We start from the raw sequence: 22,330 nt of genomic DNA, 5'->3' as shown, positions 1-22,330 counted from the left end.
CCTTCATCTTGCAGATACTCAGGGATACCTACCACTGTTGGACCCCAGCTTTTCCACTCTGCTTCACAGAGTGAAAGCAGGTTTGTGCCTCAGGGCAGAAGGAGGGCAGCTTTTCACGCCTGTGATGCACAGGTACCACCCCCCCCCCAACCTTCTGAGCAGCCCACACCCCCTCCAGGGAGGTTGCTGCGAACAAAGGAGAATGCTGCTAGCTCACCGCATGGCCAAGGTGCAAATAGCATCTAGGCACATTTGATGCTGTGGTATATACTTGGCATTGGAAAGCAACACATGTTCCTTCAGAGTGCAAGGCAAGAAGGAATCCTTTTAATTGTCAGATCATGCACATCAGCCAGCAATGGAAGTCCATTTAGCTAGCCCTGCATTTCTCTCATACACATTGTCACCTTCACATTGCAGGCACAGAGCCCCAGCACTTGCCTGTGACTACAGCCTGTGTCCCCAAAAACAGGCTTGGATGGAAGAAGAAAGAGAAGAAGCATATCTCTGGGCAGGTGCAGAGCTGGGCCCTCTCAATCTCACCTTGCAGAGCCAAGAACAGATTAGCTCCCAGCCCTGCTGCTGGAGAAAACGGAGGGAAAATCCCAAATGCTGATGAGAATCTGGAACAAAACTATGCCCCATGGATTTTGTCTGAGATACGGCATTGCCTAAATCAGGTCCAATTACCACACAATACAGGATGGAGAATCTCTTAATTCCCCCACAACCTGTCCCAAAGGCTGAGCACTCTTAGCTGCTTCATAATCTTGTGCACTGAGTCATACTAAAAGTTAAATCGGCAGCAGGACTCAGCCTCAGTTTGCCACTCAATGTGCACTACACTGGAAGGAAGGAAGAATTGCAATCCGAGTCTAAAAGCCAGGGTGTGCATTTCCTCCCTCTGCTTTCCCCTGGCTTTATGCCAAAAGCAAAGCAGCAACCAGGTGACTTATCTGTTATCAGCACTTTCTATTTTTCCAAGTTTCCTATCAGGGCACAGAGAAGCCATGATGCTGAAGAACTACATTATCTCACTTTGCACCAGATCTTCCACCTCCCTCTGTGACTTACCATGCCAAAATCTTTGCCATTTGAGTGATATGGAAAGCAGGAGATGAAGGCTCAAAATCTGCAATTTTGCCTAGAATATGCAGCAAATGTCTAATCAGAAATTAATGTTTATGAGCTATGTTCCTCTTGTTTCTGCCCCAAAGTATCACTACGGTGTCACTTAGAAGACAAGAAGTGTTGAGGTGAAGTCTCTTAATAGAGAAACATAGCAGAGTACCATGTGGGTAGCAGAAGCAGACTGGAGGCTGACAGTACTAGGCTCTACAGAGACGCCGGCCTGCAGGACAGAACAGAGGAGCCCACAGACAGGAGAGCTTCAAGACATTAAATACCTGGTGGCTGAGAGCTGGTGCAGCTGCAGCAACCAAGAAGGGGTTTGTCTTCATCTGCTGAGCAGGACTGTGGGCTCCTTCCCGGTGGAGGCGGACGTGGGTGGGTCACGTGCAGCTGCGTCCCTGGAGTCCAGCTTCCTGCAGCGTGCTCTGCAGAGGGCAGCAGCTCAGTCAGCGCAGGAACTGAAGCCAGGGAAAAAAACCCGCCTGTCTCACAACACGTCTTACTGTGAGGATGTCCCTGAGCAACATCTCTGCCTTTGCCTGTTGGTTTCTGGGTAGAACTGAGTCCTGGAAATTAGTGTCTCGAACCTGGCACCACAAAATGGAGCTTCCAAGTAATTGGATGCTTATAAAATTGCACTACAATGTGTATAACAAAGTTGGGAATTAAACATATGGCAGAAATTCACAGCATTTGTCTGTGTGTGTAAAGGAGGCCATGTTCCATCAGAAGCCAACCTATGATTAAAACCAGGAACAAAGCAAGGCCTGAGCACCTACAGAATGGAGAATACCCTCAAATGAAGCAAACAGCTGAAACAAAAAGAACCATTAGAGTCAAATCCCCTTTCACCTCCTAGCAGTATGTAAAAACGTGAAGGCCAAACTTAGGCAGAACTGTTGGTTTTGTGGCAAGTTTTCTCTGACTAAGAACTTGTGGTTTTAGTCCAGCATCTGAGGAGATCTTTGGACAAGCTGCACACTGCTATGTACTCTGCAGTTCTTCTACTTGGCTGGAGCGTGGGACAAACGCAAGACTAATTCTTCAGCCAGGACTCATCTACTGTGGCAAATATGATGAATTAAGAATACACTCACTAGGTCAGTGTGCCCTATAAATTACAAGTGTTGCAAGGGTTACTAACAAAAGAAATTGCAGGATATACTGAGTTTCACTTACAGCTTGTACACTGAAAGTAAGGATCCTTACCCAGGAGTGAATTTTGCTCAATGAAACTCAAAGTTTAAGTAAATGCAAATAGCCTACACTGAAAATGTGAAAAATAAACAAAATATCATTTAATTTAATTTGAGCGCCCAAGCAAGTCATTCGCAAGTCTGTTTAATGTTTAGGAAGAAAAAGCCTTAGTTCAGTCTCTACAAATGGTTTTAGTTACTTCTGTGACTCTCCATCTCTTGAGGATAATCTACTCCTAATAAGGACAATTGCTTAGATTTATTACCCCACTGAGGTCTTGTTAAACATCTAACAAAAATCCTATTTCAATGAAAAGGACAATAGAATCTTTAAAGTCAGTGCAGAGTTTAATTAAAACCTGAAACAGAATCCATGTCTTTATGCATAAGAAAAGCAAAAACAGATTTCAAAGCTGTTAAACTACATGTAATTGGCATAAACTACCCATTGAGCCAAAGCAAAAAAAAAAGTAGGCTATCGTATGGAAATTGGAGTCTATTAATAAATAACAAACCTGATACATGTGCACAGCTCCGTATTTTTGCATGCATTTTTTAATTTGCCTAATTTGCTAGGCATATCTTAGAGCAAACATGAGACACACTGGCTGTTAAGTTGAACAAATCCAAAAGGGACAAAAAAAAAGACTGAGTGAAATCAATGCATTAACATGCACCAGCATTTAAAAACGTTTCATAACGTTCCCAAAGAGAGCATGTAAACTGCAGCAGTCTCAGTACAAAACTGCTGTAATCTGTGTTCCCATGTAGTCATTATTCACACATGGGAGTATAGAGTTCCTACAGTCATTTTTCATGCATGAATAGTTTAGAACCCAAAATCACTGACATAAATACACAAGGGGGACCTCCCTTTCGAAAGTTAACATCTTATGAACTCTGAAAGGGAATGTGAAGATAGATACCAGTCCACCTGCTGACACAGCTCTCCTGTAGAGAAGAAGGGTCTGTGTGCAGCCCCCCTGCAACTGCAGGTGCACCCAAGCCTTCCCCAGGCTGAGAGTTGCCACTGGCCACTCGGCCCCCAGCTGCAGAGCCAATCCAGCAAGGTCAGGACAGGACAGAGCAGAGCAAAGTCTTACCACTTCTCCCTTCCCCCCACCGGCATGCAACTGGGGACGCACATGTAGGGACGGGAGGTCAGCCCAACAGCTGCTCTGAGCATGCAGTTTCCTTTTCAGGAGATAATAAATTCTGAGACAAAAAAAAAAAAAAATCCTATAACCTATTTCTGCATTAAAGAAAAGGCACTTTTCCTTCTCTGCTTTTCCACATGATAAAGGATGATCGGCTGGCTGGGGGCAGGCAGACACACAGATGGGCTCTGCACAGAGAGGAAATGCACACGAAGACAGTTCTGTGCAGCAGCAGTGACTGTAATGCAGCGGCTGGAAAAGGAGGTGACAAAATGGTGGCCCTCCCCTCCTGGCTGGCTGTGTTTGCACCCGATCGGCGAGAATGACAAAGCAAAACAAGTCATCAGGGAACTCCCGCTCTGAGGTGGGTCACACGACTCCCTTGTCTGCAAAAACCCTGAGAGGATGGTATGTTAACCTTCCCTCTGCAGCATGTCAGTCCTTTATTTAATGATTCAATCAATTCTGTTAAAACGCATTTCAAGGCCACAGTTTAAGTGGCCATCTTGCTACTTAGGCCTTTCCTCACTTAAAATTACAGCTCTTACCAGTGGTATAGTATAGTCAGCACCTTTGCTTTTAAATTGCATTTTTGTACGAGTGACCCCTGGCACTATGTCTGACTTGGGCAGCAGTTGCTCAATGTATCAGAAGGGCTAAAAACCATCTCAACAGCCACCTGCATTAACCGATTCCCAGCTCACCTCTCACGGCCTTCTGTGACTGAATCGGTGGGATGGTGTCTTTTCCAGTATTTAGGGCCCCTTGTTTTAAGTCCACAAAAACCTGCCTAAGGCCAGCTGTGCGCCCAGGCAGCCTGTCCCTCAGAGGCCTGGGAGGCAGCGGTGGCAGCCCAGGGTGCCTGCCGGCAAGTCTCTGTGGCGCCCCTTCCCACTGAGAGCTCTGCCGTCTCGCACTGCGGTGACCTGAGAGGCCTTTGGATAAATACAGTGAAATACACCGTGGTTCGGTTACAACACGAGCTTGCAATACCTCAAACTCACCTTGCACCCGGTGCTACTAACACCAAGGCGGAGGGCACGGTAACGCGCGAGTGCCATCGGTTAATTTAACCCAACAGCGGGACTGAGGCACGCACCCCGCCCCGGGCCGGGCCGGCGGCCCGCTGGCAGGCAGGGAGGAAGATGGCGGCCGCCCCGGGCCCCGCCCGCCGAGCGCCAGGCCGGGCCCGCCCGTCTCCATGGCGACGGCGGCGAGACAGGGGGCTCAAGGAAACGGCGCGCGGCGCCGACGCCCCCGCCGCAGGCGAGCGGCCTGCGCTAGGCCCGGCCCGGCCCGGCCCCCCGCGGCGGGGGCAAGAACCCCGGAACCCGCCCCCGGCCCCCGCACCCGCGCGGGGAGCGGTTGTCTGGCAGCGCGCGGCCCGGCAGCGCCCTTGAGCGCCCGGTTGTATGCAGGGAGGGGACGGCGCAGCATCGCCGTGATAAACGGCGGCTCGTTTCCGCGTGCAGTTTTTGCAAGGCAGACGGGCGATTCCTCCATGTGCCTCAGGCCGGCGATTGTGAGCGCAATTACGGCGGGGAAACGTCCGATATGAGGCCTGTGTGAAAACCGTATTAAAACACTTAGCGTGCGGTGCATCCTGGGGGTTGTATTCCTCGATGGCCTTTTTAAAGAAATACGTTCTGAAACCTCTTGTCAGAGCCTGTGCGAAGGCACAGATGTTTACAGATGTTAGCCAGTACTTGAAATTACATTACCGATTCCACTTGGTGGCAAAGAGCTCATTTCCCATTCCATCCGCATAGCAACTGGCAATGTAAATTTAATGCTGCCCTTTTTTCAGCTCTTTCGCTAGAGATACAAAACCCAGCGCAGTTTCAAGGCAATGTGGAAGGCTGTGAAGCTGGGGTGAAATCCTGGAGCATCCCAAGCACTTTCAACCTCCTCTATAGCTAACAAGCAGAACTACATCTTGGTGACTTACTACGAAGCTACAAATAAAAAATACAATTGAAAGACATTAATAGCTGCCAATGGCAATTCCAAGCAGGATTTAGGATCTCTGTTTTATTAATGTTATGTAGTTCACTTGTCATGTACATGAAACAAAGGCTATTTTCCAATTTAAGGATGAGTGAAATACAACTGTGAAAGATAACATTTTAGTCTGCTTTGCTCTTTGCACGCGTGCACTTTTTTCTAGCAATAACAGCATTACTAAGAGATGAGACAAGCTTCTCAAGGCAGGGGGGGAGGTGGAGATTACTCACACATTTGTTTTAACTAATTTCACACAACAACCCTACAGAACGACTGGATTGGCACAACAGCTGGGTGGCACAGGGCAGGAGCGGAGCTCAGCAGCATCCACAAGCCTTTCTGCCAGAACATGCTTACCACAGAATTGCACTCTCAGTGAGTACTTTCATTACTGGTTAGGTTCCTGTGTCTTCAGAAGCACGTTCCAGTCACACTAACTTCCAAAAATGCCTGGCCAGTCAGCACAACCTTGTCTAGCAGTAGAAAACATGGCATCTGCATAAAGTTTGTCCATAGGAGAGACAGGGCAAAATACAGACAATGAAGGTGAGGAACGTCCCTAACTTAACATGTCTACGTTGCTCCAGCAGCCTCAGTAATTAATGTAAGCAACAGATGATTTCTTTAGGAATGTGCCTCTGAAGGAGGCAATACTTTGTCCAGTATTTCTTCCTCCTGTTGTTTTTTTAGTTACAAGATGAATTGAATTAAAAGTGTTAGGCCAGATGTCCCACTCCCACATTAAAAGTTATGGGACTTTTTTGTAAAAACACGTCTATGAGAGGCTTCCTTAGTAATCTTACCCTGTTGGGGGAATGGATTGTTGTCTTTGTCCCAGGGCAAGCTGCTCTGAGGAGGCTGATGCCGGACACATGGCTGCTCTGTGTGCCTTCCCTGATCCAGAGCCCTGCAACTCTCCTTGCAGGCCTGTATCATGATGTTTCCATGTCTGACACCAGCTCTACCTATGGCAATCAGAGGTTTTTCAGTGAATATTTATGCAGCTACAGCACCTGACACTGTCTCAGCCTAGCACTTCCAGAACATATAAAGGGTATGGAGGAATACAGATAAAGTAGTTCCTTCTGTGCATCATCCCACCCCAGAAAAGGAAATGATTTCTCACAGGGCTTCAAGTAATCAAAAGGGGTGGCCTATAATTAACTGGGGCCACAAGTACAAACGTTTTGATAGTTACCTCAATGGATAGGTAAATGTTTCAGTGCTAACACCTGAAACCTTGAAATTGGATGACACATTTTAAAACCAGCCTCCGAGTGACTGACAACCCTAAGGAGAATATATAGCTACTCTGGAAAGCGTTAATGCAGATTAAATCCAGTCAATAGCAGAAGTCAGAGTTACTCATAAACTCTTCTGGTCCTCAGATCTGCTCTTCCAGAAGAAAAGCACTTTAAGAACGTGACAGACACCTTGCTTTTGAGCACACTCCAGCAGACTTCGGTAGAGCTCATACATACCTGAGTGAGCAGGAGTTCACTCAAGTGAGTGAACAGGCCTGTCCCACATCTGTTACAACTCACCCACTTGCAGAACCAGCACCCAATTATCTCTGTAAAGCTAAAACCAACCAACAAAAGCTAAAACCAACCAAACAAAACCAGAAAAAGGCAAGGTTTAAGAGTAGTTAGCTCTTTTTGATCCTATCTGCAGGGACCCTGAATTAGCAATTGTCTTTAGGTAGAAGCTTTTCCTTCTGATAAACACACCCACAGAATCCAGATTTCTAAGAGCAGGTGTTATTAGAATGGCAGGACAGAATTATTCTTTAAATCATGAGAAGTCTGTTCTGTTGGAGAGCTAGATTAAATAGAAAAGCTTGAAAATTAATCTCCCCATTGTGTCACTGCAGGGTAAAGCTTTCTTTCCAGTCTTACTTCCAATCTGAAAATTTCCAAATGGTTCACAGAGCACCACAGACACCACTCAGCCTGCTCTATGGAACTGTCCTTTCTCCTGTCACTTCTAAAGCTTGGCTCTGTCCCGCAACCAAAATCCCAGCTCCTCCACAATACTGCCTACAAGATCTTGGCTCGCTGCATTTCCCTTCTCTACCCCACTTGGGAGTGCCAGATGTCCCCATCCCCGAGCACTGCTCGGTTCCTCTCAGAGGAAGAGACATCTGCCTCTTCCCCCAGTAACCCAGAATGCAGGAGGCATACAGGCACCCTCCTTGCAGCCTTCTTCATCCCCTGCAAAAGTCCCAGCAACAGAGTATAACAGGCAGTACTTCTGCAGTGAACTAAATGTTCATCACAGACACAAGCAGGGGAAGATCCAGGACAGCGGTTAACATGAGGAACAACTGAAGAGGGACTTGGGTTTTTACTTTGAGACAATCCTTTTTGTTTACACAGACTGTAGAAAAGTCAAGTTTTCTTGAGCATAGTTGTTTTTAAAAAGCAGGAGGTATTTTCTTTGCTCAAAATTCAAAGGGACACTCAACTGCACTAAACATAAACATGCTTTTAGCATTTTCTTAGGCAAGCTTCTTCTACTATCACTATGACTAGTCCTATCTTACTGTTACCTTCCCCCCGTTACTTACTAGTGCCGCATTTCATACGCATGTAGATGCAGATACACCCATCTACTAAAACAAAATGCAACAAAGGCTCTACCCAACTTTGGACCTGCTTAAACTGATAGTGAAGCCACATGGTACAGTAGAACTACCTATAAGTATTCTCAAGAAAATATAATTAAACAAAACACCAAAACTAGAAAAAAAATTATAGCAGGTTCTCTAAGTGTTCAGACAAGAACTTAAAGTAATACCTTGTTTCTTTTCAGGTTACCATTTGTTTTGCACTATATTTAAATACTGAAGAATGCTGGCAGGAAAGATGTTTATGTTGTTATTCTTCTAGTGCTTCTCTAGGCACCATAAGACGGTCATTCGCCAGCAAAACTTCTGCAGAGGTAGGCTCTGGTGATAGAATGCATTTAAAAATGATGGCCAGATGGTGGCACAGTAAACGCCCTTCTTTTGAAGGGCCGTACGTGTCTATTAGAAATATTCCTTGTTCCATATGCATATAACAGAGGATTAGACACATACACTCCTCGCATAGAACCACCACCTCCCACAACACATGTCAGCAGAGTATTTACTACCAAATCCAGAAGGAGTTTGTGATTCTAACATTGTCCCCATTAATGAGAAAAATGTCACTATACAAAAGCTCTTTTTTTTTTTCCTCCTTCTTATCAAATCCTTCAAACAGCTGATAACTAGCTTTTATAGATTGGAGAGTCAGATAGAATTCTGAATCTATTATTTTACTAAAACCCCAGGGGTCAACTTATCACCTGAAAACCATTTTACATGGACAATTTGACTTTCATGTGGAGTGTCAGAACATACCCTAGATGGAAATCTAAGATAAATTATATGGAATACTGCCTTCTTTGTGCTGAAATTTATCGGTCCCACACTACAATAATTTTGAAAATTGTATCCCTTAAGCTACAGTGCCGAGATATTATTAACTGCTTGACTGAAAGAGCAGTTCTGATTGGCTGCTATAAAGTCCATGGACAGAGACTAATTTCTATTGAACCACATCCTTATCTGAAGCTGTTTTCCACCATTCCAAGATGCCAACTTTATTTTCTTCCAGAACACACTGCCCATGTTATTACTATCATCCTCAGTATGCACTGTCATTTTGGTAAATCTGTTCCGGAAGCTAAGAATGCATCTAAGCTTCTGCTAATATGGTTGCCTGAGACTATCGCACCCGAGAGAAGGGGAGGGAGAGAGATCCACTTGTACCTCTTATCTTCCTAATACAGGTTATTTTCCTCACTAAGCAAGCCTCCAGTCTCTGAAACGCACCTCTGTGAAATGCACAAGATAAAGAGATCCGTTTCGTTCCCCACACTTTCTTAATCACTTCTACTGCCATACTTTTGAAATAAAATTATTTGATAATGTGTTGATGCTTTGGTGAATGCTCCCTTTACATCTATCAGTACAATTTTTAGAAACCACCCAACTGACCTCAGTGCCTAAAAATCTTTATAATTGAGGATATACTGAAAATGTTAATGATGCAGCTGCTGGGTGACTATTCTTTGAGTAGAAATTCCCAGCTAGGCAGAGAAACCTCCTCTAGGCATAACATGTAGGACACAAGAATAGAGCCCTGGGATAAAAGACGTTCATTTCCTGTACCCAGTAACCTAATAAGTCTGGACTACAACAGCTAAAATATTACACCACAACCAGAAAAAAATAAATCTGAATCCTAGTAATTAAATCTACTGCCTCACTTTCATTCAGACAAATTAATAGCCTTTATAAACCAAAAGAAATTGCTAAAATGGAAGTTCTGACCTGCATATCCAAGTTTCTAGACAGCACTACTTTAACTTTTTCTTTGCTAAACAGTATCACGCCTCTCTCTTCAAGAGGCATTCAGACTAATGACAATTCACTGTGGCCAGTCAATCCCTCTGAACAGACAACCCATCACTTCTGGCAGCGGCATTCAGCTCAGTAAGGCCTTTGTGAAGCAGGGATTTGAAAACCAAGCTTTGGCAGGTCTCTTCCAAACCCTTTACTGCCTGGCTCTCCAACATCTTTCCTTTATGTTAGGATATATCTAAGCAGCAGCAGGAGCCTGTCAATAAACAAACACTCCATTGCAAAGTCACAGTCACAGCCATTCAGGGAGGGGAGTGGCTAGCTGTTGACTGGAACCCTGTGTTCGCTTTCTCTCACGCTAGCGGACTTCCCAAGGGTATTCCTCAAGGATCTGGGGGGGCTCTGCCAGCTTGCCTGGGAGCAGCAGGGACTGTTCTGTGGAGCTTGGCTTTGCTTGGTGCCTAAGCTCTGCATGAGTATCGGTGCCGAAGCCATGCTCAACAGCGTAACATCTGAGTTCAGCCATTAGATGACTACTACACTGAAGAGAGTTCATTATTAAAATAATCTAGAGTTAAACTTCTACTGAAATAAATATTGTATTTTAGAGAATTTGTGCAGTGAGCTGCAACAACTGGGATAAAATGGCATATGTAGCTTTAGCTTTGAAACACTTGGATTTTGTTTTGGCCAAGCATCTCAATTGGTCAGTGGTGGCCTACGTCAGGCAGAAATTTTAGAAGCATGAACTTATCTTTAATAGAAAAGATAACCCGAGGAAACTATTTAGGACAGGAAAAATAAAATCCTTGTGTCTGCTTTAATTATATCTTACCATTTATTAAAGTGACTAGAGCAAGTTAGTAGAACTTTTTCTGTCTTACCCAAACAATAGGAATTCCCTCGCATCACGAGTTCACAGTACTGAAGATAAGGAAAAGCGCCAAGTTTGGAGTTGCCCACTTGTATTGATAAATATTCTGAGCCATTTTAAGTGCTTAAACTGTTGAGACAAATGTTTTGGAATCTATTTCTACAAATGATAGCTTAATTAGCTCAAAAGAAGAAATTCACAATTTCATAGTGGGCACAACTGCTAGAGCCTGAATCTAGCTGGAAGTGTGATCAGGTACCAACATGCAGCAGCTTAAAAAAAGTTACACAAGCTGACCTTAATATGTGTGACTATCAGGTTTTCACTGTAGAAATATATATTTTTCAATATCCTTTTCTGAGCAGAAATCATGTCATTTATATGCAAATCAGACTATATTCTGCAGCTGTTTCTTCTGTGCTGAAGCCATGGGAATTATTTGCACTTAATAAAGCCTCATAAATAGGCTTTGCCTCTTAAGTGGGTGGGGGAGCAGCAAATATATCATAGCCATTTACAGTTACAAGCATCTTTTTATTTTGAAAGTTATATGCATCCTTTAATAGGAAGTTTCACAGTTACAAAAGAAACATTGTTTCATTTATATAAACAAAATACCCTTACAGCCTTCAAAACAAAATGTTTTGCATTTTCCCCTACGCTCAGCTATCTAAAATGTAGAAATTGCCATGTAGCATCAATCAAAAGGACAGTCTGTATCATCATTACATGCTAGCTCCACGTAGTGTATGTTAAATACAGGAAGAAATTCTTTGCTATTGTATCTAGGCACTTTTATTATACTTGAAAGATATTATACTTATTATACCTTCTTTATACAAAGTATGTCCACCCAGTATAATCTACTGCATTTCTGCAAAACGCACAACGTTTTCACACAGCACCAATCAGATGTGCCCCTCAAGTCCTGGCACATGGAAGCAATCAATTTAAAAACCACAGGAGGACAAGACTCAGGAACACTCAAAGCACATCCCACAAAACCAGAACGAAAGTGTAGTGTTTTAGTGTGGTAGGCAGCATACTAAAGCGAATTGGGAAACAACGCTCCCTAACTGGTATCAACTGTCTGGACTGGGACCTCTTGTTAAGAACAGGACATGCAGTGCGGGACTGTGGGTTAGCAGTAGCACAGCTATTCCAGTCACTTCACCACCACAGGGAAGAGCAACAGTGATCAGCACTGCCTAAAGACAGGGGACAAAAGGGCCCCAGGGCCCCTATCGCTTCAGAGGACGCAGTCCTTACCCCAGCCCACTCCATCTGAAATACCTGTCAAGAACACATGGAGACCAAGAGTTACAACGCTGGGAGAAAAGTGAGGGCTTGGACAGATACAACTTTCTCTCATACAGGTTTAATGAACAAATACAGAAACGTGGTTCAACTGGGGTGGCCCTTATCTCAGCTGAACAGTGCCAGCCAGTCAGCCCCTGCCCTTTTTCCTATCTGATTTTTTTCACGCTAAACTTCATCACTGCAAGCTATCAGCACACTGTGCGTGCCTCAGTCAGTTCTCATGTAAGCCTTCAATAAATTCAGTATGTTGTTGGTCCTCCGCAGGATGTGAATTTTACCCTGACTAGTACTTCCTTTTCTATTTTGTTGTTAAGCAAAGGAGCTAGGAAAAAAAAAAAAAAAAAAAAAAAAAAAAACAAAAAACGCAGGCATTCATGGATCTCATTTCATGGATATAATTTAAAGATTCTGTCAGTAAAACAATTGACATGGTACTGCTCTCTTGCTTCTACATAAGAAGCAGGAGGGGCAACATAAAGAGGTAACGCAAAATACCCTTTCTTTTAGAGGAGGTACCACTGATTCCTTAGAGAAGGAATCACAGAGAAGGAACCACTTAGAGGAGGTACCACTGATGCCTTAGAGAGGTATCATTTGTGCTCTACAAAATGACCGATTTTAACTATTTTTCAGGTGCATATTGGTTCCATATGGTGACTTCTGTTCACTCTTTATCAGTATGCTGACTGCCTTTAAGAGCACCAACTTTTATACCTCACGTAGATATACCTTCACAGAATAGTTAAGTAAAAATACACCCAAATAACAGGAGTCTGACTTGTCACAACTGTTGTTACTATTTTAACAATTACTGTAATGTTTAACCCTTTGAAGTATTCAAATACATGAACAAAGTCTACGTAATTAAAATGATCATGAGACATACTGCATACAATTAAAATGATGTCACAATACATTTACAGTATTCTATATGCTATAAACGTACCTTATACACAAACATGTCTGGCAACATGTTTAAACACTATACTTTTTCTGCTAACAACTTTTGAAGATCATGGGTTTTGAGAGCATATTGCATTTTCTTCAGGCACAGATACGGTTGACCTCAGTTTATATTTTGAAACCAATATATGTGATAGGACAAGGAAGTAGATAAGGAAGTTGAAGTTAAATTAAAAGCAGGTATGAGCATGTATTTTATTACGGAGAATCAGACAAGTAAGATAGTAAAATCTGACTTCTTGTCACACTGAATTTTCTTTCACTACTCCATTATGGGAAACAGTATTTTTATAATGTAAATTTTATAGAATCACCCCCAAACTAAAGTCTGTGGTATTCTGCTGTATCCCGAAAGAATTACTTATACAATCCCACTGATTCAAACTCAAGCCACCATTTAATGTTACAACTCTATGCAGAATCAAAAACAAGGATCCTTTCAGACTTTAACAATGTTTTTATGTATTTTAGTCTGTATTTTATCTATTGGTAGTAGCTTAGTGAAATTGTCTGACGTTATTGCGTTGAATTTAATTAGTCTGTTTTATCATCTGGGCAGTACCTGAAAAGAAGCTGCATGCAGCAACATTAGTGGAGCACAGCCATCTTTTGCTGTATAGAAATAAGACTATTCAACTTAGAAAAGTTGTCTCCTTATGTGGATAAAAGAACCCAGGCATCTCATGTGCACAAGAAAGGCAATATTCAGTGAGGCTGGCTGTGAATTTACAGCACACCCTCTTCTCCATGGTAACTGTATGTGGTCACTTTCATCATAGGTAATTTGGTGAGTTCCACCAGAGACCAAGTCACCCTACTTACAAAGTGAATCATCTTCTGACAGTGTCTGCCTCTTCCTAGTGTCTACACAGGGAGTCCAGATAAACTAGCTTTATCACTTAAGGCGATTCAGGTAAATGACTACAATTAGACAGCTCTTCGTAGCTATGTCTATACTTACCCTTTGGGGCATGACCTGGGATTTTGGTCCCCTGGTCATTCATATAAAGCATCTGTGGAGCAACACCACTGTTCCTGCCTGAGAGCCATCTGATTTCCATGGAAATCAGAAGATGGTGAGGGGCAGGAGGTAAACTCTGCATTCTTAAATCTTACCATGACACGGAACTGGGACATGACTGGGATGTACATGACTAGGACTGCTGGGCTAAACATAGCAGTAATTCTGAGTTACCTCAGTTTGGAAGTTTAATTAAAAAAAAGTAATTCAGATTTGACTAAGTTTTTCTAATTCTGCAGTTAATTTGCTCTTTCTGCCTGTATTTGTTTTGAAGTATAGTCATTGTGTATCTGCAATTAATTATTGCCATAGAGACGTACTATGGTTATCACTTTTGATCTTTCAATTATTATGATTTGAAAAATGGAACAGTAACAAATGCTACCATATGAAAAGTAATTCCTTCTCCTGAGACAGAGAACACTTCAGCATATAAGGACTTCCAAACTGGTCTTCTGAAACTGATGTAGACTTTGAAGAGTCATAGAGCTAATATGAATAATGAAGCAAAACAACAATGCCAAATAAAGCACTTATGTCTAGAAAAAAGTTTTTGTGCCAGAGGTTCAATATTGCTGTAAAGACATTGCAGTATTGAAAGATTCATATTCTGAAATCTGTGAAATGTTGTCAGCAGCAATAGCACAGTTTTGTAATTTTCCGAGGATGATCTAGGATGCTGATTTCTTGTGAAAAGCAGAGACAGGAAATGATCTTATAAACCATCTGCAAAGTACTCTGAATAGTGTTGAAAGTACTGAAATGCATGTTATCATGTATTCTGACTATGGATCAAATTGGAAATTAAAGCCTTTTAAAAATCAAATGGAAAAATTTGAATACAGTATCAGAAAATTAATCAGCCTGAATCTTAAAGAAACCAAATAATAACTACTGAACTCCTGCACTGGGGAAAACTAAGAGGAAAATAAAAATTTCTTTGAAGTAATAGTCTAAATATAAACCTGCTCCTTTCAACTAACTAAAACCAAGTGGTTATATTTAGACTACACAAAAAATGAAGCAAAAATGGCAATAATGTCAATTACTTTCTAGACATTATAAAAACTACCAAAATATTTCACAGAAAAATGGAAATACACCTTCAGTGTAGAAATAGGGCCAAAAAACATCTCAGAAAGATACTTCCTTAGTACAGAGAAATAAATAGAAGCTTACCTTATTCATTTTTATGAAGACCTAAGCACAATCAACTTCCACTACAGTTGCTACCTCACAGTTCAGAACATTTAAAAGTGCAGAACCTTTTGTCTGCTTCATGCAGACTGGCAGGAAAAAGTGCAGCACCTGCCATCAGAAGCACACCCGGTTTGCAGGTGAGGCCTGAGCAACCAGCAGATGAGTGAGGTTTTGGAAAGTTGTAAGTTGTGTAATCACAAGATTATATAAATGATACCATCACAAGATTATATTAATTGCTTCCTTCCTCTCCTATTTCCATGTTTGAAGCTCAGCTTTGTGTTGCTGTGTAAAACCTTTTGTCAAACTTGAAGAAACTGAGGAACAGCTCGATTAGTTGTTGCAAGCTAAAACCCCAGGGAAAGGCAGGATACAAAGGCAATTAAAGAATGCTATGTAAATATGAACTATAAATTAGGAAAAAAAAAAAGTGTATTTCAAGCAGCAGGGAGAGAGTCAGGTGCTTAAACATCAGCATCAAGTACCATTTTAGATGCCCTAGAGGACCTGGAACCTCTCCATGTGGGAGACCGTGCTCTTCTGGCACAGTAGACGGAGCCGAGGGAAGATTCTCTGGGGCACCTAAAATGACATTTGGCACTCTGCATTCTTAAATCTCACCCTGACAGGGAACTGGGAGGTGACTAGGATGTACATGACTAGGGCTGCTGGGCTAAACATAGTAGTATAGTAATTCAGAGTTACCTCAGTTTGGAAGTTTAATTAAAAAAAAAAAAAAAAAAAAAGGAGACAAAAAGAGATCTGACATACTACTAACTTCCAGATGCAATGAAATATTTGAGGTACAGCAAAGTAAGTTATAAGCTTGGGCCTGCTGGAATTTGCACAGTCAAAAACATATCGAGTGGTGAGTGTTGAGGCTGCTTGTGCTGGGCCATTCTTTCATATGGAGAGTTATACCAGAAAGTAAGTCAAAAGTGTAAGGAAACACTGGAGTCAAGTAAAATGTTATTAGCTGAGAAAAATACAACCAGGTAGTGCAGCAAAACATGGTCGCACTTGGTTGCACCACAAACAGTGTTGCAAGAACAGACAGGTAAGGTCCCATGTGTGATTTTAACATTTTAATTCCACACATTTTGAATAATTAACAGTGAAAATTAACATTCTCTTGGATTTTAGGCAATATCATGTATTTTTTAAACTATTGAACTTGCAAGGTCTACTGTTCAAACACTAGAGCTACAAGAAGATACCAAATCCAATCCTTCGTTGCCTAAATCTGTATGAGGACGCAAAAATGTCCATTTTATGACCTCGGGTGTCAAAGTGAACAGCCAAACACAACTTTAGAATATTGTTTATAGACATTTTACAACTGGTTTGTTGAGAGTCTGGAAACACATTTGCTTGAAGGAAGTTGCACTTTTTTTATGAATGAGTTGATAGTGCTGTCAAAAGGAATATAGTCTAGAATAATTTACCATTCTATTACTTTTACTTGTAAATCTTATTACTTCACAGAATCAGTGCTATGAAAAATTCAGCATTAGATAAACTGAAAGACAAAACCAAAAAGCATTAAGAAACTTCTGAGGAAAGAGTCTTCATTCATTTAAAGAGTACTTGTGAGCAGGGCATGTAATAAACAGCTTACTTTCCCTTATGTGATTTTTACTTTATCTATAAAAGCACCCACAGTTGGAGAACTATTCTCCTTTGACACATTCCAATATTTTTATTTGTAACCCTGAAAATAGCAAGGTCAACGAACAAATATTTAAGCACTTTTCAAAATAAGGTAATACACCTACAATTCCATAAATTAGACATCAATTTTGTTATTATCTACTCTGTGCAGCAATCCAGCTATTGGTAAATAAGTATACAACAGAAATAAAATTATCTTAACTGGATTTTGAAGGCTGCACTCTGTAAGAACGACCATAACTTTTTTTCCCCAGCACTTACAATATATTTTGTTTATATGTTTTACAAAATACCATCAAATATTCCAAGAAAGGGCTTGACATCATTGATTTCATCATCAAGAAGATACCTAATGAAGATTAAGCAAACAAAAAAATTAAATTAGGTATAGTACATCAAAGCCTATGAAATTGAGAACACTATAGAAAGTATAGTCAAGAGATACCAAGAGAAGCAAAATAATTTTTAAGTCTTTTCCTTTCTAAGAAACTTTAATTGCTACTATTATTGTGAAAATTCATCCTTTTAAAATGAATGTTATAAATTAACATATTGCCTAAAGGTCTGTGTTCCATGAAGAACTAAGCACTGGAACACTGAGGCAACAGAAAAACACACAAATTTTATTACCTGGCATCCACTTCTTTTTCCTGTTCTTTTGTGAAAATAAAAAAATCCTCTTTCCTAGTAAATTTAGAAGAGTCTGAGATTATTTTTGAGATCGAAGAACACTGTATGTTTTTCAGCTCTTGTGAAGGATTTGAATGCTTTTTCCCTTGAAAACTGAACTGCAATGTAAATGTTAAGAACTGTATGTGGTTAAAATAACTAACCAAAAGAGAAACTGCCAGATTGTTGAAACTGGCAGATTGTTGTAGTATGTAGTACAGATATTTATATTGATATTACGGTATTTGACAAAGACCAAGCACATGATAAATATAATTATATACTTGGATGACTTGCAGAATTACAATCAAATTGAGTAAATAGTTTTGAAGTCATGCTATATAAAGTAAATTCAAGTCCTAGTTCTTTGTATCATGAATATCACACTGAACACAGGATGCATGCATGTTTGGACAAAACAGAAAAATTGAGAAATTCAGTATGTCCAAACTGATTTATAAGTCAGGTAAGGTAAATATATTTACACATTAAATACTCTAATTATAGGAAATTCTGTTACCGAAATATTTTTACTCACCATATTTATATTTCCACTCTGTACAGATAAATTTACTTTTGGTGTGCTATTAACCACAGAAACAACTGAGTTCTGAATACCGGTCTCCTCTTGTAACGTGCTTAAACTAAAAATATCAAGTTGAAACACTGAAGTATTTTTACAGAAGCACAAAATTATTTACTTTTCAGTTCAGGTTTTTCTATTTATTTCCCTCCACACTTAAATTAAAAAAAATTTCAAATCATTCAACAATTCATACCTTTTAAAAGTTGAAATTTTACTCACTTTTATGAGTGAACAACCTTCTATACATTTAATTATGCAGATACATGTGAAATACAGGCAATATTTTAACTGAATAAAATTCTAGTAAATCATATAATGCTTACTCTTTTGAAATGTCATTTGTGGCTTTGCTTCTTGTATACTGGCAAAGTGGTTCACACTCATCTGGAATTTGAAGGCAGATATTTCCATGTTCCATATAAGAATGAAAGTTTTAAAAACTGAGTCACAAAACAGTCAAACCCCCTTGTAAATATTTTACATAATATGATAAATAATAGTTTGAAAATTATTCAAATGTCTTAACACTTGAAATATTTCCTCTGTGGGTTTTGGGCTAATGTAAAGATAAGCAGAGATAAGCAGTCAGATAAATTAACAAATATGCAGTTGCAGGCCATAAAAAATTTTTTTAGTTATGACTTTTCTCTACTCTTCCTTCTGTATTAGATTTGTCTCAATAAAGGTGACATTCAAGGTAGAGTAATAAACCTGGCAGTCAAGTCAATTAACCAAAAAATTTCAGGTAGTTCTATTCATTGTATACGATAATAAATTATTCTCAAATAATAGCTTGTGAAATAATTTGTATGTAGGAAACCAAGAATTTTGTTAAAATAACCTTACCTAATTCTCTACTGGCAAAGTTGCTAGCAAATATTAATTTCTCATCATCAATCTCATCCCAAACATCATCTCTCAGTTCAAAATCCATATCCAAAGCATCTGAAAAACAAGATCTGCTTTTATCCGTATCAGTCAAGTTATGCATTAAGGATTCTTTAACTTTTTTTTTAATGCTGTATTGGGTTTGCGTGGCAAGGTTTTGGTAGTGGGGGGGCTACAGGGGTGGCTTCTGTGAGAAGCTGCTAGAAGCTTCCCCTATGTCCAATAGAGCCAATGCCAGCCGGCTCCAAGATGGACCTGCCACTGGCCAAGGCCGAGCCCACCAGTGACAGTGGTAGCACCTCTGGGATAACATATTTAAGAAGGGGAAAAAAAAAAAACCTGTGCAACTGCAGCTGGAGAGAGGAGTGAGAATATGTGAGAGAAACAACCCTGCAGACACCAAGGTCAGTGAAGAAGGAGGGGGAGGAGGTGCTCCAGGCGCTGGAGCAGAGATTCCCCTGCAGCCCGTGGTGAAGACCATGGTGAGGCAGGCTGTCCCCTGCAGCCCACGGAGGTTAATGGTGGAGCAGGTATCCCCCTGCAGCCCATGGAGGACCCCACGCCAGAGCAGGTGGATGCCCAAAGGAGGCTGTCACCCCATGGGAAGCCGGTGCTGGAGCAGGCTCCTGGCAGGAGCTGTGCACCCGTGGAGAGAGGAGCCCACGCTGGAGCAGGTTTGCTGGCAGGACTTGTGACCCCATGGGGGACCCACACTGGAGCAGTCTGTTCCTGAAGGACTGCACCCCATGGAAGGGACCCACGCTGAAGCAGTCTGTTCCTAAAGGACTGTACCCTGTGGAAGGGACCCACACTGGAGCAGTTCATGAAGAACTGTAGCCCATGGGAAGCCACATTGGAGAAGTTCATGGAGGACTGTCTCCCGTGGGAGGGACCCCATGCTGGAGCAAGGGAACAGCGTGAGGAGTCCTTCTCCTGAGAAGGAGCGGCAGAGACAACGTGTGATGAACTGACCACAACCCCCATTCCCCTGTGTCACTTGGTGGGGAGGAGGTAGAGAATGTGGGAGTAAAGTTAAGCCTGGGAAGAAGGGAGGGGTGGGAGGAAGGTGTTTTTAAGATTTGGTTTTTTTTCTCATTATCCTAGTCTGATTTGATTGGTAATAAATTAAACTAATTTCCCCAAGTTAAGTCTGTTTTGCCTGTGACAGTAATTGGTGAGTGATCTCCCTGTCCTTATCTTGACCCACGAGCCTTTCATTATATTTTCTCTCCCCTGTCCAGCTGAAGAGGAGGAGTGATAGAGCGACTTTGGTGGGCACCTGGCATCCAGCCAGGGTCAACCCACCACATATGGTATTGTCTCTTGGCTCTTCTCACTCACAAACACTGAATGTTTCCAAGAGAAAGCTGTAATACATTTGTAATGGACAAGTACAACAAAAACTCTTCTGTGTTTTATGACCAGTTGTTCAATCTATTGAAAGGAGAATTGTCACATATGCACTTTTTCCTCGGTGTTATTTTGAGAAAAGTTATCCTCAGTGAAGATTCTAGAAAAACAGGCCTTATACAAATCACTGCAATTTCATTCTTTCCCTTTGTCAGAAGCATTGTTTGATTCCAAATTTAATACTTTTAATTCAGTCCTTTCTTCTCTCTAGAGTTTTCCAAAACACTCTGAATGCTGTCTTCCTCCCATACATCCAATGCCTAAGAACTAGCCATGACAAACACATTTTCAAGCATTGTTGTTAAAATTATTAATTAAAATGTTGTAGTTAATGTTTTAAAATACTTTTGTTCTGGTGCAAAGAAGACTTTCCCGCTTCCTCTCCTACGCTCTTTACCTTTTGTTTGTTGTATTCTCACTTGCCATCACCAGTTCAATTCCCTGTGCTAATTTTTTTCATCTCTCTTCTGCCATACTACCTTCCAGCATCAGACAGTGCTGGAATCTTCATGCTGGTGTCATGGCCCTAATATGCCTAAGAAACCCTGGTCTAGGTCTCCCTTTCAACAGAGGGGGAGCAGGACAGGCTCAACTCAAAAATCCTGTTCCACAGACACTGCCAATACCAGGAAGGCACTGCTATTGTAATTTTGGATGTGCAGTGTCAGCACGGTGCATTATTGCACAGACACACAGACTTTAAATAAATTAGAGGTTTAGGTTATTACAGTTTCACAGTATATTCTTAATTACCTACATTTTTTTTAAATGGAATTGAAAGATACTGTATTACAGATGCAGTTAACCCTATAAAAATCATATGAACTGATGCCTTATTTCATTAGAACTATTTTTGGTGCATTTTTTTAAATACAGCCGGCACAATCAATATGGCCAAGGTTTCTACTACTGTTCAATAGAGATGGCTTTTAGTCAGCAATACCTACTACGTCGCCTTGATCCTGTATGATTTGCCTCAAGATGTTCTTGAACATAGACTATAGCTATACTGGAATACCCATCCGTCTTCCCATGACTTTATTCCTTTAACACAATCATATCATACACTAACTGCTCGCCCCCCCCCCGAAACTGGTGATATGGCTATGTAACAGTCTTCCATCTTAAGACTGGATAACAACTATAGCAGGTAAATTAGTATGGCAGGAAAATAGGAAGCATTAATTTAAAGGACTAGGATTAAAATCCCATCATCAAAATATTAAGTAAAAATGAAATTATACAGTATAGCTGCCAACACTGAAGGCAGTATGAACTAAAAAAAGTTTCAATTCATTTCAGCACAGTGTTTCTTATATGTCTGAGGATGATCTAAATGTTGGAGCTGTAACTTATTAACCAAATTCATCAAAACCTGATTCACATTGATCTGCTTGTGTAGAGGAGGTGAGGAGTGAGGAGAAACATCATAGTTATATACTGATAATGAAGACTGATCATTTTAACACCAAATGTAATAACATTTGTGGCCTTTACAGTGGAATAGAAAGAGAAGGAGGAATTTTTTTTCCAGATAAGAGATTTTTTCTAGTTATGAACTCAGTTACTGAATGGTCACATTTTGTCAATTACCAAACAAAAGCTCATATTTCACTAACTTCTTCCAGCAGAAAGGGAAAAGAAGAAAATGTATCGATATAGGGGTAAAATACCTCTTGTATTACAAGTGGCTTCAGTGGAAATACATTACAGTCATAGCCTTCAGGAAGTATTTATAGATTTTGACCCTCATATATTTGGTCATTACTATTTTACTTAAAGGTACATTTAGATGCTTACATCTACATTAGAAATTCTTACCGATACCAGAAAGAAAGCCAATTAAG

At 41.0% G+C, this 22,330-nt stretch overlaps 2 protein-coding genes across 3 annotated transcripts in view; both read right to left on the bottom strand.

Annotated features, from left to right (window-relative positions):
* The window catches only part of ZNF644 (zinc finger protein 644), an 82,133-nt gene extending 80,626 nt beyond the window's left edge, over positions 1-1,507 (bottom strand). The window contains exon 1 of one of the 2 annotated variants that reach the window (XM_075508412.1): positions 1,407-1,507. The gene's annotated coding sequence lies outside the window, so the exon portion shown is untranslated. The remainder of the gene's footprint in view (positions 1-1,406) is intronic. The other variant, XM_075508407.1, reaches the window with a different exon arrangement.
* A 15,705-nt stretch (positions 1,508-17,212) lies between these two features.
* The window catches only part of HFM1 (helicase for meiosis 1), a 40,392-nt gene continuing 35,274 nt past the window's right edge, over positions 17,213-22,330 (bottom strand). Inside the window, exons 34-38 of the mRNA XM_075509241.1 lie at positions 19,032-19,130; positions 18,509-18,569; positions 18,138-18,243; positions 17,561-17,718; positions 17,213-17,279 (exon numbers count right to left, since the gene is read on the bottom strand). Of these exons, the coding sequence (XP_075365356.1) occupies positions 17,213-17,279; positions 17,561-17,718; positions 18,138-18,243; positions 18,509-18,569; positions 19,032-19,130 (491 nt within the window). The remainder of the gene's footprint in view (positions 17,280-17,560; positions 17,719-18,137; positions 18,244-18,508; positions 18,570-19,031; positions 19,131-22,330) is intronic.

This window comes from Mycteria americana, chromosome 7 (genome assembly GCF_035582795.1).
Source record: "Mycteria americana isolate JAX WOST 10 ecotype Jacksonville Zoo and Gardens chromosome 7, USCA_MyAme_1.0, whole genome shotgun sequence".
NCBI lineage: Eukaryota > Metazoa > Chordata > Aves > Ciconiiformes > Ciconiidae > Mycteria > Mycteria americana.
This window is presented reverse-complemented; position numbering and strand designations above follow the sequence as displayed.